The sequence below is a fragment of the Asterias amurensis genome, chromosome 1 (assembly GCF_032118995.1).
Source record: "Asterias amurensis chromosome 1, ASM3211899v1".
Lineage (NCBI taxonomy): Eukaryota > Metazoa > Echinodermata > Asteroidea > Forcipulatida > Asteriidae > Asterias > Asterias amurensis.
The window spans coordinates 25060062-25076443 of NC_092648.1; the positions used below are offsets into that span (position 1 = coordinate 25060062).

A 16382-nucleotide genomic window follows, 5' to 3' on the forward strand; every position below is an offset into this window, starting at 1 on the left:
ATTGCAGTGTTTATTCATTATTTTCTTGTTAGTATTGAATCAGTTTTGAATCGTAGTTTCCTCTCTACGGCTAACCTGCATTTTGCAGAAAACAAAACTTATAATTATAATTATTGTGTAAGAAATTTGTTAAGATTAATGAAAGTTAAATAATGTGATTGAATAAAATTACTTTAATTGCTTGTCTCCAGTCCATCCCCTTCAGCTCGGAAGGAATGAAAAGCTACATTCCATCAGCGGGGCAAAATTGATCTTTAAACTTGTCTGTTTTTGTCATATTGCGGCCAACATTCATCCCATACCAGACATGCCATTGTGACTAAATGGCAGGCATTCCACAGACACAAGCAGCTGATTAAAATATGCCCGCCACTAAATATTATGCCATTGGAAAAGTTGTGCGTTTAGCGCACACAATAAGTCACCACAGGCATCCGTACTGGAGACTTTAAGACATGCCAATGTGAAGGAATTCAGATTCTCGATGAGGAGCTCTGCCAAGAAGCACTTTTTTCATTTCTGTTAGCAGGGATGAGACTTTACAGAATTTTAATTAAGTTCAGGCCTTTGAAGAAGGTAGCTTTTCTTTTCTTTGGTTATAAAGAAGTCATGCTCTTTGATCTACTTCTAAGGTGCTACCATAATGGGGTCTCAGAATTCATCCTTGCAATAACCTATCTTTCTGAAAGTTTGCATATCTCTGCGCCATGAGTACCTTGTTTGGTAGATACGTGCGCTATATAAGACCTCAAGTAAGACCTCAATATTATATTATTACATTATTATATTACTTCTCCAGTGCTGAGTATGCTGTTCCCATAAGCTCATTGGAATCTATCTTTATAGTGGCCAATAGAAAGTGGAAATGCCATCATTTCAAAAAACTCCCTCGGGCCTTGAATTTTGTTCTTGAACGGGGCACATCACTTTTCCTCTGGTAAGGGGGCACTTCTATGAGGAAAATTTGGAAACTTTTGAAGTTTGCAAAGGGCACCACAACAAAAAAACAACAGGGCACCATGGCAATTGCCTGAATTGATGTGGTAGCGGTGGATTTTTGTAGGCTTGCTTCCTGAAATTTTAAACAAATTTTTAGACCTTTTTGTCAACAACGACTCTTACCTCTACTTGCAATACTTGCAGTTACCAAAATGGCAAGAGTTAGTAACCTTTTGTAATTACCCGGGTTTATGCAATGGACCCTTCCCATGAAATATGCTAATTACATTCACGCATGCGTACAGACCCTGTTGGTTGGCAAACGCCATAGAGGTGTGCACTAAGCAGATGCGCAATCGCGTCTTTGTCACGCACCCATTAGCCGTGTACAAAACAGCGTGATGTTCGCTCATTTTGCCAATCAAAACGTTAGTGCGCACGCGCTATGTGCAATTTACATATTTCATGGGAAGGGTCTATTATTATTGCCTAACATAAACTGCAAGTTAGTAGTTTATCATGAGTATGAGGCAAGAAATTGTGACCTTTTTAAAATGTCATAAGAACTTCAATTAGTTGGTGAAAGCAGTCTATAAAATAGTGAAACTAAATCAATGTCTGGAGACCTTGTGCAAACTTTTCTCTAATTTGAGAGGGCATTTGAAACTGTCAAGTCTTTACAGAACTTCAATTTTTGTGGAAAAATGACACTTTTAGCTAATTTCATATTATGAGTAGAACTAACAAGGTACCGTTCATCTAAACATTAATAGTGAATCATTTTTTCAGCTCTGTGTCAGTGAAGTTTAAAAATGTACTTGGGTTTTGACGAATACAATATTTACAAAGAGTTACTAAACATTTATCTTTTGTTCCATTGGTATTCTTTGTAAAAAAAAGTGTACTTGTGGTTGCTTGTTTCAAGGTCTGTGTCAACTATGCTTTCTTTGTTCATGTCTTTAGTTGACTTATGGCATACCCTTGATGAATTTCAACACATTCAACTGATTTTTTTTGTTTTTGTTAATGTAATGACTTTGAAATTCAACCTGGCTTCTAGCCACCAGGTGATCTCATGGTTAAGACATCTGCTCTAGAATGCTTTAAGGTCATGGGTTTATATTTTCCCCCTGTTTTTTGTTTGTTTCAAAACTGGCAGACACTGAGTTCATTCTTTGAACTGCCTCCCATAAAGGGTAAACCAAATTTTAGGACGCTTGAACTTAACTGTGAGATTTTGGGACGCCTCTACGTCACTTGGCAATACATGATGACAAATTAGAAACGGAGAGACACATTGGATCTCGCTGGACCTTTTCGACTGGCACTGTATATGAGTGCAAAGCAAAATGCGATGTGAAACGATGGTTTCTCATCTATAGTGATCGCAGGGTTTCCAGCATTTACGAGGCGGGGACTTGGACAACTTAGAGCCAGTGGAGCGGTCTTTCAGTTGTTGAACTCAAGGACGCTGGGCAGCACAGAATAGGAATTCAAAAACTTTGAACACAGCCAGTTTGTAGAAACAGGTACCAACAGACTAGCATTAAATACGAAGTGTGGGCCTGAGATCAATATGTGGGGACTTGAAACACTAGGGATGTTTAGCTGCACGTTACACAAGCAAATACTTGAATTTGAGCGTCCAAAAATTGTGTTGTCTCTGGATGATGTCGCCTCTTTGGGCTTAATGCATGCTCACGTATGACGTCCGCGCGCACGTACATACCTGACATGAGAAATGGTAACTTCACGTATATGCTAAAATCGTGAGATTTTAACGACACAAACTTCTGAAGTTCACGTTCACATTCACGTGCAGCTAAACCTCCCTAGTATGTGGACTTACACACGCCTACACTAGTGTTATTTACACGGAAGAAGAGTAATTTTCCAGAACAAAGGAATGTCCACACAGTGGCTGCAACCTTCCTCCATGCTGCAACACAGAGCTGTGTGTGAGTGTGTGTGTTTCTTATTAACAGGTAATCAGTAGAGGTTTTTTTGAATTGTTGAATGTTTCAGAGCACTAGAGCAACAGCGTGCTGCAGAACAACAACGTGCTGCAGAGCAACAGAGAGCAGCAGAGCAACATCGGATAGCAGAGCAACAGCGACAAGAACAAAGGCAACAGCAGCTCGAACAGCAACAGAGACAACTAAATGAGCAGCGACACTCGGCAGAAATAACCAGTGCTCCAGGTACGTCAAAACTTGCATTAATAATACTTTTGTGTGATAGGAGGCCAAGTAGCCAACCGGCTAGTCATGCACAACAAATCAGTTTTGTGGTAATTGGTATTGCATGTTTTCTCTTTTCATATCACTTTGTTGTGTAAGTGCAAGCGGGCTGCGAGCCGAAAATATGCAGAAAGAACGCGCACTTGTTGAGATCTCCAACCTGGGCCAAATTTCATAGAGCTGTTTGAGCACAAAATTCTGCTTAAGCAAAAAAATCCTTGCTTAGTAAAATCAGATTACCGGCCAAGACTTCCACTCTATTGTTATGCTAAGTAAACAACAGCTAAAATACCAGTCACAAGCAATGTATGTGACATGAAGTTTGGGCCAGTAACATGTGTAAAATAAGCGCGCTATTTTCCTGCTTAAGCAAAAAATTTTTGCTTAAGCAGCTCTATGAAATTGGCCCCTGGGCCCAATTTCTTGGAGCTGGTTAAGCTTAAAAACAGGCTAAGCACAACAAAATTGTGCTAACCAGAATAAAATACCATGTCTCACATGTACAATTTGTGATTGGTATCCTGCTCATTATTACTAAGCAGGTATTTTTCAATCAGTAGTTTCTGCTTAAGCAGCTCTTTGAAATTGTGCCCTGACTTTATTGATGCAATAAATTAATTGTAGTAAATTAAGCTGCAGCTTTGGAAAATCCCACTTTCCAATATAATAACATATTCACTTTTTACCAAGGCCAGTCCACTGTTATCATTCAGAGACTCAACTGTACATTATATCTTCCAGATTATTGAATCATATCCAGGACACAGGAGTTATCTGCACCCCCCCCTCTCTTTAAAGTTTGTCAATGAATAACCATTCCTGGAACACACCTAATCAGTATTTGTTGATCCTTGGCAGTCAGAATGTCATGAAAGTTTATACAGCACATCTCAGTGATGACATAATAAATAATAATGAACCGATCAAGCTGCAGGAAAGTGTCATGGGCCACAAGTCAACGATTAGATGTCAACCTCCCCCCACCCCCCCTTTCCCCTTCGGGAAGTAGTTGCAAGATTAACCTTTTATGTCGGCCATTACCTTGTTGTAATACTATGTTAGTTATTTCCAATTGCTCATCGGGACGGAACGTGTAGCTGGTAATGCCAATCATTTGACAGATGAAGTAAGAAGAAGAAACACACGGCTTGCTTCTTATAACTCACATGCCCTGCGTTTAACCTGGAATGAGGGATTGATGATTGTGGTGTCTGGCTTTCATGCATCGTTGCCTGACTCTGTGGTTTGCTTTCAAGTCCTGAACTGTCTCTTGGGAATAATTATTTGAACTTTATTAAGCACCGTTTCACCACATTAGTTCATGTGTGTGTTGCGGACATCGGTTCGGTGTGAAAGTCATTGATGAGTTGGTACTTGTAAGTTTTTATTATTGTTGTCGCATGTCAGTATTAAGTCAAATGGTTGAGAATAAGCTTGGGCGATATCACGATATTATCGAATATCGCAATATTAATTTGGAAACGATTTCGATATCGGTTCGATTTGGTTTTAATCGAAATATCGTGATATATCGCGATATATCGCGATATCGCGATATCGCGATATCGCGATATCGATTTAGTATCGCAATATCGCGATGTATTTCCTAGCTGAGACATCTTGCACCCCATAGGTTTTGAGTAAAACCAGAAGAATAGGTCATTATAACACCTCTCTTATGCTATGATTGTCTCTTCTACAATTTTCACTGGGAGTTTGAAGATTGATGATGTCAAATTTAATTAATCGCGATTATATCGAACAGCGCGATATATTATCAGCGATATATCGTGAATAAAATAATTCGATATCGCCCAAGCTTAGTTGAGAAATATTAATATTAACTTGGTTCTTATAAAGCACTTGATCACACCCCTAGGGGCGTAACATTAATAGTTTTTCAATAGGATAAGCAGAGCTATGCTTTAGAGTATGAAACTTATTTGTGTAGTACGTTCTAAGTAGTGCAAGGTGTTGTTGGACCATTCAGCAGCTTCTGCCAGAAACACTGGGGCAAACCCCTTCTTTTAGGGATTAGTGTAACTTGGTACTTTTACTTGAGCTACGAAAATCTCAAGACCCACGGCCTTAAGCCCGGTTCATACTTCCTGCGAATGGGAATGCCATACGAATGTTGACGTCACAAATTCGCAATGAAAAATTTGCAGCAGTTCAACTTTGCTCAACTCACTTGCGAGTATCGCTGCGAAAGGAGGGTTGTGACGTCAAATTCGCTTCGCATTAGTATGAAGTATGAACTGGGCTTTATGCCCATCCAAATGATCAAGCAATAATGTTGTTTGCTTGAGGACACAAGTGTCAAGAACGCAGCGTGAAGCTGATCAGAAACACCGGAGCTTGAGTCCAGTGCGCTTGATTGCTTAGCCATGAAAAGCCGGTGAAATTGATCTTTGTGAGCCGGGAAAGTTGTGAATGACTATGAAGCTTTGCCCACCATAGCAACCTGTGTGTCAATATGGCACCCAGTTGGATAGTGAATATGACCCATGCATCACACACAAACAACATATGCAGCAATCCAAAATGGCAGGAATTTTGTTGTTGGATTTTAACATGTAAGATTTTTGTCAAAGTTTATGGTCCAAGTTTGCCTTTCAGATTTGGTCAAAGCAGTTAATTGCAAAGCATACTAGATTGTTTGGTTCTGGCTGCAGGTAACATTATGTGACTCTCTGTATTTGTACCTAACTAAAATAGAACCCTATGTACCTAACTAAAATAGGTTTGCCCCGTTGTTCCTGGTAGCATATTGCGCCCACAGCACCTTGTAAACAATGGTGCTATAAAGGAATATGTCTCATACTTCAAACATGTAGCTCCACATACCTTACAGGACAAAATACTGAGTGCTTTGATCGCCACTAGGGGTGTGTTAAAGTGCTATATGAGAACCTCGTAATGTCTGTCTAGCCTATTTCACTCCACTGCAGGAGGAAAGCCACTTCACCAATTCTCCATATGAATACTAGTATTTGACTGATTGCTAATAATAGATTCTCTCTTTCATCCTCATCCAGTTGTACCCCAGCCCCCAGCAGCACCTCCAGCCCCTCCTGCACCTCCAGCTGCTCCAGCACCGCCCCCAGCTCCACCAGTACCATCGCAACCCATGGCATCCCCACCCCAACCGAGCGGTGGGTCTGCCCCGGGTGCACCCCCACCACCTCCGCCCCCTCCTCCACCATCGGCAGGTGGTGGTGGGGGACCCCCTCCCCCACCCAGTGGGGATGGAGGACTAGCCGCAGCTCTTGCTGGTGCTAAACTGAAGTCTACTCACAGAGTGAGTTTTTTGTTACTTAACAGTGTTTCGTTGGTTTATGTTTATATTTGGTTTGCGGTAACACCATGTGTGTATCTACTTGCCAGGTAGAGTTTGTTCTTAAGAGAACTATTTTTCTATATTCTACTACCTCGGAGTAGATTTATCTGATTGTTTGGGAGACTTCTCAGTTCTGAAAAGAACTGAACTGCTTTTAAACTACTACCTGGGTGAAAGGTATAACAAATTCAATTGGATGGGACTACTACTTAAGCTTTAAATAGGATTGTAATTAACTGCACTACCGCGGAGTCAGTTCTTGAACTGGTCTCAACGGTTTGACTAGCTTGCTCTAGTCATCGTCAGGTTTATGGTTGCAATGTTTATGAAAAGTTCTGGAAAACATTGAGTTCATTTCTGGTATTGTGGAGTTTCATGTCATGTTTATTTATTGTTATATTAATTGTCAATCATCTTTATTGGAGTGTGATGGGCCAGATGTGACAAGCCTAATGAGGGACTTTTCTACAAATCTTTGTGGAAATACTAAAAAGCGAGTCTTCTTATGATGTTGCTTCAAGAAGTTTTTTTTTGTTCATTCAATATTGTTTGTTAAAAATGATGGCATGAAAAATGTCGTTAAATAATGGCATTATAAAAAGTCGGTTCAAGGACTAGTCACTCTAGCGCTGAAACTTGAAGAAAGCATGGTTCATACTTTGCGACTGCTTCATGCGATTTTTGTGAGAAAATACCTGTTTCGAAAAATCTGGGTTACTTCAGAGGGAGTCATTTCTCACAATGTTTTTATACTAGCAACAGCTGTCCATTGATATTTTGAGTAATTACTTATAGTGTTGAGTGCCTTTAACTTGACTTTGATTGATTGTATTTAAGGATGAGATGTCCAACGGGCCCAGCAGTGCTCCGAGTAAACCTGCAGGAGGCGGAGGAGGAGGAGACTTTATGAGTGAGATGCAGATGAAACTACAAAAGCGTTTAAAAAAGGCTGTAAGTCAGGACTATCATTATTATTATTATTATTATTATTATTATTATTATTATTATTATTATTATTATTATTGTTATTGTTATTGTTATTGTTATTGTTATTGTTATTGTTATTGTTATTGTTATTGTTATTGTTATTGTTATTGTTATTGTTATTGTTATTGTTATTGTTATTGTTATTGTTATTGTTGTTGTTGTTGTTGTTGTTGTTGTTGTTGTTGTTGTTGTTATTGTTATTGTTATTATTATTATTATTATTATTATTCATGGTTTATTTATTAAAACACTGCAAAACAGCGGCTAAAAGCCGAAATGTACAGTTTACAAATAGTCATTAAAAACATTACTATATAAACAAAATTAATTTAAACATGAAATATAAACACACAGGCAACAAATTTGTGACAGAAAAACATTAAAGGAACACGTTGCCCCGGATTGGTCGAGTTGATCAACTGCCAATATTATGCATCGTGTCAACATGTTATTATATTTACGATTTCTGGCACTGAAACCAATGATAGCTCGCAAGCAGGAAACCTGTAAGTGTAAACAAGGGTTCTAACTTGCTATGAAACACTGAGGTCAACTCCTACTCTTCCACAATAAGTGTCTGGGGTGGATTTCACAAAGAGTTAGGACTAGTCTTATCTCAAGTTGGGACGAGTTATTCGTCCAAACTTAGGACTAGGTGTACGTTTTTGATATCTCCTAGGACTAGTCCTAACTCTTTGTGAAACCGACCCCTGGGTTAACTAAACCTGTAAGTGTAAACAAGGGTTCTAACTTGCTATGAAACACTGAGGTCAACTCCTACTCTTCCACAATAAGTGTCTGGGGTGGATTTCACAAAGAGTAAGGACTAGTCTTATCTCAAGTTGGGACGAGTTATTCGTCCAAACTTAGGACTAGGTGTACGTTTTTGATATCTCCTAGGACTAGTCCTAACTCTTTGTGAAACCGACCCCTGGGTTAATTAAACCTACGACTTAAAGTCCCATCCAAGGGATGAGTAGTTATGGTCAAGCATCTTGCTCAAAGACACAAGTGCAGCGACCAAGACTAGAACCCACATTCTGCTGATCAGAAACACCAAAGCTTGCGCCCAGTTTTTTTAACTGCTCAGCCACACATACCACACGCTTTGATAATACAATCCAACGATGATGTCATTTTGAAAAGTTGTACATTTCAAAACAAACGTTTTTTATTTTATTTAAACGTGGTCATCAAATCTGATGAGGCTATGTGTAAGCAAAGGGGCCTAGTCCTTAAAAAGGTTTGTTTATTTCCAAGTCTTTTAATACTTTGTGTTTCTGTTTTCTTCCAACAGGGAAGTGGTGAAACCAAACCAGCAGCGCCCTCCACTGGTAGGACGTCACCACCTAGAACTCGTAAGGATTCTTCATTTTGGAACTCTCTTTTTCGTAAATCACCAGTCCTCAAAATAACCCATGACACCCACAGCAAATGACATGGTGTCTTTTGCTGTGGTACCCTTTGCAAAATTGCAATGTTAAATTACATTTTCCTAAAAGAGGTGCCCCTTACCTCTGGACATTGCTGTGCACCTTTAAGAGTGGAGTTCAATGCCTGAACCGATATTTTCAAAGAATAGCTGATAGACAATGTTTTTTTTATTTTCATGGTGATGTTATGTACAAGTAGTGCCTCGCGTCTGTGGTAGCGAAGGAAAAGTTCTCGCCTCTGAAAGTTCATTCATACTTTTCCCCTAACCATCTTGCTTTTTACATAGGGTGAAGACTCTTATGGATGAGGCAGACCTAGCATGCCATACAGTACAAACACAAATTTGAAACAAATTCAAACTACCGAGTGTTACAGTTTTTAACAGCTCAGCTAAGTTTCGAATGAAATGTACCTTTCAATGATGTAAATCACAGCTCAAAAAACTCACAGGACCACTGGCCAAACTCCAGTACCTTCAGCTCTGTATCTGTAAACCACTGGCCAAAGTCCAGTACCTTCAGCCCTGTGTCTGTTACCCACTGGCCAAAGTCCAGTACCTTCAGCCCTGTGTCTGTTACCCACTGGCCAAAGTCCAATGCATTCAGCTCTGTATCTGTAACCCATTGGCCAAAGTCCAGTACCTTCAGCACTGTGTCTGTTACCCACTGGCCAAAGTCCAGTACCTTCAGCTCTGTATCTGTAAACCACTGGTCAGAGTCCAGTACCTTCAGCACTGTGTCTGTTACCCACTGGTCAAAGTCCAGTACATTCAGCTCTGTGTCTGTAACCCACTGGTCAGAGTCCAGTACCTTCAGCACTGTTTCATTTAGCCACTGGCCAGAAACCAGTTATGGAACATTTGGCCAGTTAACCACAAGGCTTGCAATACCCACTGGACGACTGGCGAGTAACTTTAGCACTTGGCCTGAAACCCACCAGCCAGAGTCCAATAAAGAATATTTCTGCTCCATTTTCTGAGCTAAAAGAAAGAGCTGTAGATTCTCTTGGTAGGTTCTCTAAAAGTTCAAGGCAGGTGACCTTAATCTGGTCTGTAAAAATGTTTTGTGCTTAACTACTTTTTGTGCTTAAGTTCTTTGAAATTGGGACCCCCTGGTTTGTTCATCTATTTCTAGTGTGATAGATTGCTGAACGGCAAAGTTAAAAATCCCACACTTTGAACATTTGCAGAGACAGATGGCGGTAGTAAAAAGCCATGGGAGAAAGACACCAAGCAGTCGGGTCCACCGACAGTCAACAGATTTGACCGCTTTGGGTCCAAGTCCAACGGCACGGCCAATGATGCTCAAAGTTCACCAAAACTTAAGTAAGTCTTCAGGTCATGGTTAATAGTTATAGTTAATTCTTATATTATTTACCACCCCAAGCAAAGCTTCAAACACCACTTTCTTAAAGGCACTAAACACTATTGGTAACTACTCGAAATAATTGTTAGCCTAAACACTTACTTGGTAACGTAACACTTACTGTGTTCCTGGCTTATTGGTAGCATATTGCACCACAGAATTTCTGTAAACCATCACATGGTGCTATGTAATGGAAAATGTCTCATACTTAAAAACGTAGCTCCAAATACATTGCAGGATAAATTATTGTAATGTCAGAGCGCCTTGAGTGCCACTGAATGACAGATTTGAGTGCTATATATAGATGATGTGACCTGTGGCATCACATGTTTACAAAAGAGCCACCAAGCCTGGATGTCTTGCAGGCACAATTTGTACACAGCTCAATGGAAGAAAACATAAAATCTTATATTTTATGGAGATTGCATTGTCCAATTTTTATCAACTTTGGATATGATGAAAGGGTGCAAATCTCAAAACTTATCCAGCTTTTACTTCCTAACTGTTGGATTTATGTGGAAATTATGACACAAAATGTCAACTTTCCCATATGACCAGTGCAGTATCTTGCCTGCCAGACTAGCTTAAGAATTCACAAGGTCACTCTTATTGTAAACAAAGTTCACATAGTCTATAAGAAGCCACTGTTGTTACTATAACGCTGGTATGAATTTCTCTCAGCAGAAGGCGAGGCTCTACGCATAGTAACGGCTCCCTGAATGACAATGACTTTGAGAAACTCAAACAAGAAATCCTCTCTGAGATCAGGACACAGTTGAACGAGGTCAAACTAGAAATCATTGAAGGTAAGTTAAGGTTTCAAAGATGTGAAGATTTTCTCAAAACACACACTCTGGTAATCAGGGCCTGGCCAATTTCATGACTCTGCTTACCGTAGTCACAGAATCTGCGCTTATGGTAGCAGGGAATTTTCAGAACCACCCCCAACTCAATAGAGATAGCCATTACATGGTGTTACCGCAAACCTTTCTATATTTAATGACCCCCCCAAAAAAACTTTCTTTGTAAGAAGCACTGCAGCTGTTGATAATGTATAACACTTTGAGAATTAATTCCTTTCAAAGGATTGTGGTTTTAGAGAGAGGGATTCAATAGCCTTTCAATCTGAGAAACCTTTCTGCATGAATTGTTCGCACATTGTGTATTCCAATCCTGGGTTATTCTTCCTGCGTGGGAAAAACCGGTTAAAAATTAGGGCGATATCTATAAAAAATACTGCCACCTTTTGGAAAAAAATTTGAGGTTTATTTTACTGTTTATATCTACATATATAGACGATGTGACCTCTGACGTCACTCGAAAACCATAACATGATTCGCGCGCATACCACCGGGCAAAACCTTTGTGTTTCGGCCACCAGCTAGAAAGTACACGCAGTTATCGTGACTACCTGCTTTTTGCCCCACGAAACATGACGTGTACAGTGTTTTGTCAACAGAGGGCGGTTTGAATGTAAACATAGGTCACATCGTCTATAGGATTACAACATCGAATGGTTCCAAAAACCAAAGTGAACTTTGACCCTAGTATCATTCAGAAATGTAATGTTGATTTGTCATTTTTTTTCTTCAGCTGTCCGGGCAGAGATCAGCAAGAGATAAGACACCGTTCAACTATTGACCATCTTCAGTGCCTCAATTATTGTTTTTTTTTAAAAACAGCGCCACCATTCCCCCCGTCCTGAAAGTAACCAAACTATAGATCTAAGAGCATTTTAGAAAAGTGGGTCGCCGGATAGATAAATAGTAAACACTTCCGAGAAGAGCTTGCCTGGTGCATGTCTAGTACTTTTTGTATAATGTGTTAAGTTTCTTTTTGCATAGATTAAAGGGGATTTTACCAATGCATTGCCACCACAGCTGTGGCAATGAGAAAAACTACGAAGAAGAAACAAAAGGCAATAGACATTTTGCTGATAGTTTTAAAAAGATGTCCCTTTTAAGCGTTTTGATGACTATCATGAATTTGATTTTGTGTCATTTCTCACCTATGCAAGAAGGCATTATATAAATATAACAAAATATCTTAAAAGGACCTCTGTATAGTTGTTAACATTTAGTAGAATGCTAGTTTTTCAAAACAGTTTTTTGGAGTCATGAATCAGGTTTGACTTCTTTTACCACTAGCGAACCGTTTGTTTGAAGAAACAAAATTATTGGTCGGTGTCTGAGAGACCCATGTCTTTCTTTCAATGAAATAGTCATGGAACTTTTTTTTGTAAGAAGTGCACTTTGCTTTGGCTACTTTTTTGTGAGGTATTTAATTAATTCTCGACCCGACTTCACCAATTATCCTTTTGTGCTGTACATGCCTGCATTGTTTTAGAAGTAAATAATTATGGGTATAAATCAATTCTATTATAAAGGGGAATAAATATTGTTGGGTGATTCAGCAGGCCTGTGGCTGTGCATGGAAATATGGACTCTAACCCATTTACTGGGCGGTATCATGTGTAACATTCACTCTGTGGACATCTGATTCTTCAACACTGTTATAAAAACACTGTGTGGGCATGTGTAAGTCCACATAGTGTTTCAAGACCATATACTCTGTGGGCCTCTTTTGGTGTTCCACACTTTGTATGTAGCATTAAAAGAGCATTTTTTAAATAGCCATGTGCGGTAAATGGGTTCATAATTCCATGTACAACCACAGTCCTTCTGTGTTCATGACGATAGTCCCCTCTTTAAAAGTTGTGTCAAAGTCTTCTCATTGGATCACACATAGTTTCTATGTCTATTTCAATTTAATGTCAATTTATAGTCACGCTTATGTTGTTCTTATTGATCTTGTTATGGTGCGAAGGTTTTTTTTTTTTTTTTTACAAAATTAACAAGAAAACTGAGTCTAGGGCGTTCACAACTGAATGCAATGACTTTCAAGGCAGTCCTCATGCGTTATACTGTTGTTTACTTTAGTTGATAATGTGAATATGTTTTACTCGTTCAATGATTGAAATGAACTAACATGAATGCTAATGTTACTGTACAACTCGAACATCCTCATGTGCAGGTACAATTTCATAAACTTTCACAGCATGGCAACTCCTACAAGCAAATGATTCTTTCTAAGCTAAAGCCTTTTACTGGCAAAAGTGCTGTATAACAAGCAAAGCTTGTGATTGGTTCACTGCTGATCTTTGCTAAGCAAAAGTTGTGTAGCTCTATCATCAGGGCCCAATTTCATAGAGCTGCTTAAGCACAAGATATTTATACTTAACTTACCTGTGTAAGGTTACCAGCCAAACTACCATTTCACATACATGGTACAGTCAGTGGTGTACATGTACATTTTGTGACTGGTATCCTGCGTCTTTCTGCTAAGCTAAAACAGTTTTAAGCACTATTTTCCGCTTAAGCAGCTCTATGAAATTGGGCCCTGCTTGATGGAATTTGTTGTTGTTGACTATTTATACATACATCTGTTCTGTATAAAGATCTAAACAAAAGCCTAAAAAAAGCAATTGCTATTTTTTTATGAATACTGCCCATTGAGTCTGCAACCTTTTGCTCACAAAGGTGCTGTGATTTTGTGGACGTTCCTGATAGTAAGTACATACCAAACATTTACAAGCACTGTTAAGAATGACAAGAGTTACAGGTTTTTTAAAGATTTGCTTTGCAATTACATTTGCCATGGTTAAAACATTATCAGCATGAGCGTTCAGTGTAAAATCGTTTCAACTGATTTTGCTTGCACACAGTTCCAGATCTTACTCTTGTATTGTAAATCAAACCCATTTGTTGTACTCGGACGTGATCATAATTTAAATTAATTATCTTTAATGAAGTTGAGTATTGTTTACTTGTATGTTCTGTTTCTGGTTATTATGTACCCGGTGTGTATTTTTCAATGAATAACCATCATGAGAGCATAGATTATGTAACTTTACACCCGTGGGAGACTTTTAAGAGGATAGCGGGCTTCCCATTCACCCGCCCTTTTCCTTTGTTCTCAATGTCTAGAACAATTTGCCTGTATGCATTGACGTTATCACACCGCATATCTTAGAGGTAACAATGAAAAATAGACCTTTATCACGGTGCAGCCATCTTGAGTTTCTCCCATTGATATAAATGTTACCAAACTGAGGAGGGAAGAACAAAATAGTCAGGTGCCTAATTGCAAAATGATTATTAGCATTCATTATTGTTTTGGATATGAGGAACATGACCAAGATGGAGGCAGCATGTTAAAGGTCTACACATATAAAAGGTCAGGTGAGTGGGGCGCCCTCTATCATCTCAAAAGTCTCTAACAAGGGATTGGGGGCGGCTTAAAGTATTTTTTTGCTCATTTTATTCTAAAGGTACATATTGTGCCAACTTATCAACCACATGCATAAATATGCATTTTGTACATATGCTAATTAATATACTCCTATAAATACAAATTATACTAATGAATTATGTTCCTATGTAGATGTTTTTGCTGTTTAACTAGGCCTCTGGTTTTTTCTTTTTTAAATTAGGTGTTTATATATATATGTAATAATTTGGTCCACAGAATAAACAATTATGGTTTATGCGAGAGTTAATATAAACAAGAATCTGTTTTAAATATTAAGCCTCCTCTGTGAGTTCCGTTGTATTTATTTCTCAATTTCAACAATTTATAACCAAGACAAGTATTTTCTTGTACCCATAATGTGTTTAACTGTACCCAACACCTGGTCATTGTACATGTAAAGGTTACTAGGGAATACTAAAAAATATTAAACGTGTCAAATAAATTATTAGTTTACTTACTGTGTGAATAATATAATAAGATAAACGCCCAGAACTTGTTGAAATTAATTGGAAAATATAGATTTGTATCCAACTTAAAACAGAAACAAATTGTGCATTAAAGGCCTGGACATTATTGGTAGTTACTCAAAATAATTGATAGCATAAAAACTAACAATCAATGGAGCGCTGTTTGTAGTATAAAACATTGTGAGAAACGGCTCAATCTGAGGTAACTTAGTTTTTGAGAAAGAGATAATTTCTCACTTTTTTAGGCATCTGAAAGCACACAAATTTGTGCAACAATGGTGTTTTGTATTTGAAAGCAAACATTTTATTAAAATCATTGATGAGTGAACCTACAAAATTACAAATAAAGAATTGTTTGCTTACAAAAAAACGATACAACTGTTGACCTTTCTAATCCCCTCTTCAAAAATGAAATGTGACTGAATTTCTATAAAATAATTTGAAGCATTGCATTTGGAAGTAGAAGGAAAAAAACCTTTATAATTTATCACATAAAGTTTGATTGCACTTTTGCTCTGAAGATACCACCGATAACTCATGTGCCAGACTCAACAATGTCAGAAAATTTTTCACAAATCTATTGAACTTGTCATAGTCAACTGTATAAACCGCTCCCAATCATCAACTACTCTGCTTGAGCTACCATGAAGCAATAATAAACTAAACTCCAGACATAAATATGTATATTTTTAAATCTCAAACAAGAAAAATGTCAAACAAGAAAGAACTCTGTACAAAATGTCAATGTCATTTTAATTTGTGCGGATTGTATAAACGTTATACTCTATGATTTATAATGATAACCGATGAAAAATCTTACTATGACTAACTGAGTGTGGATTTTTGCAATGGTTGTGGAGTTAATAAAACACCATTTAACGGCTAAATATATTAGTACATGCATGTAGAATGAACCATGTTTTGTTGCAATCTATTGGGGTTATTGTTTAATGTACTCAGTGGCTAACCGAACTGCTTACTTTGTTAACAAATATTTTGTGGTTGTCTCATCCTTACACTGGAACCTAAAATAACACAAATACATTTTTATAATTTACTGTATGTCCTGGATAACCAAGGTAGTAAAGTAAGTGCAGCACTTTTCTAAATGGACAACTAATGTACAATTATATTGTTACTCTAATTTACAATATATGTTATACAGTAAATATATAAAGACTACCATTTGTAATAAATGCAAGCAGATTTTTTTTTTAATATGCAATATTTGAGTTTTCATCTTGTGAATTTGTCTGTCTTTACTTGATCAAAGTCACTCTGTGGACATTGATTTGTATGA

At 38.1% G+C, this 16382-nt stretch overlaps 1 protein-coding gene across 6 annotated transcripts in view; it reads left to right on the forward strand.

Moving 5' to 3' along the window:
- Window positions 1–16302, forward strand: part of LOC139934256 (uncharacterized) — a 72907-nt gene extending 56605 nt beyond the window's left edge. For 5 of the 6 annotated variants that reach the window (XM_071928475.1, XM_071928473.1, XM_071928471.1 and 2 more), the window contains 7 exons: window positions 2965–3140; window positions 6218–6480; window positions 7357–7470; window positions 8804–8864; window positions 10129–10264; window positions 10986–11110; window positions 11898–16302. In XM_071928475.1, the coding sequence (XP_071784576.1) occupies window positions 2965–3140; window positions 6218–6480; window positions 7357–7470; window positions 8804–8864; window positions 10129–10264; window positions 10986–11110; window positions 11898–11926 (904 nt within the window). In that variant the 3' untranslated portion in view covers window positions 11927–16302. The remainder of the gene's footprint in view (window positions 1–2964; window positions 3141–6217; window positions 6481–7356; window positions 7471–8803; window positions 8865–10128; window positions 10265–10985; window positions 11111–11897) is intronic. The other variant, XM_071928472.1, reaches the window with a different exon arrangement.
- Window positions 16303–16382: the final 80 nt, after the last annotated feature.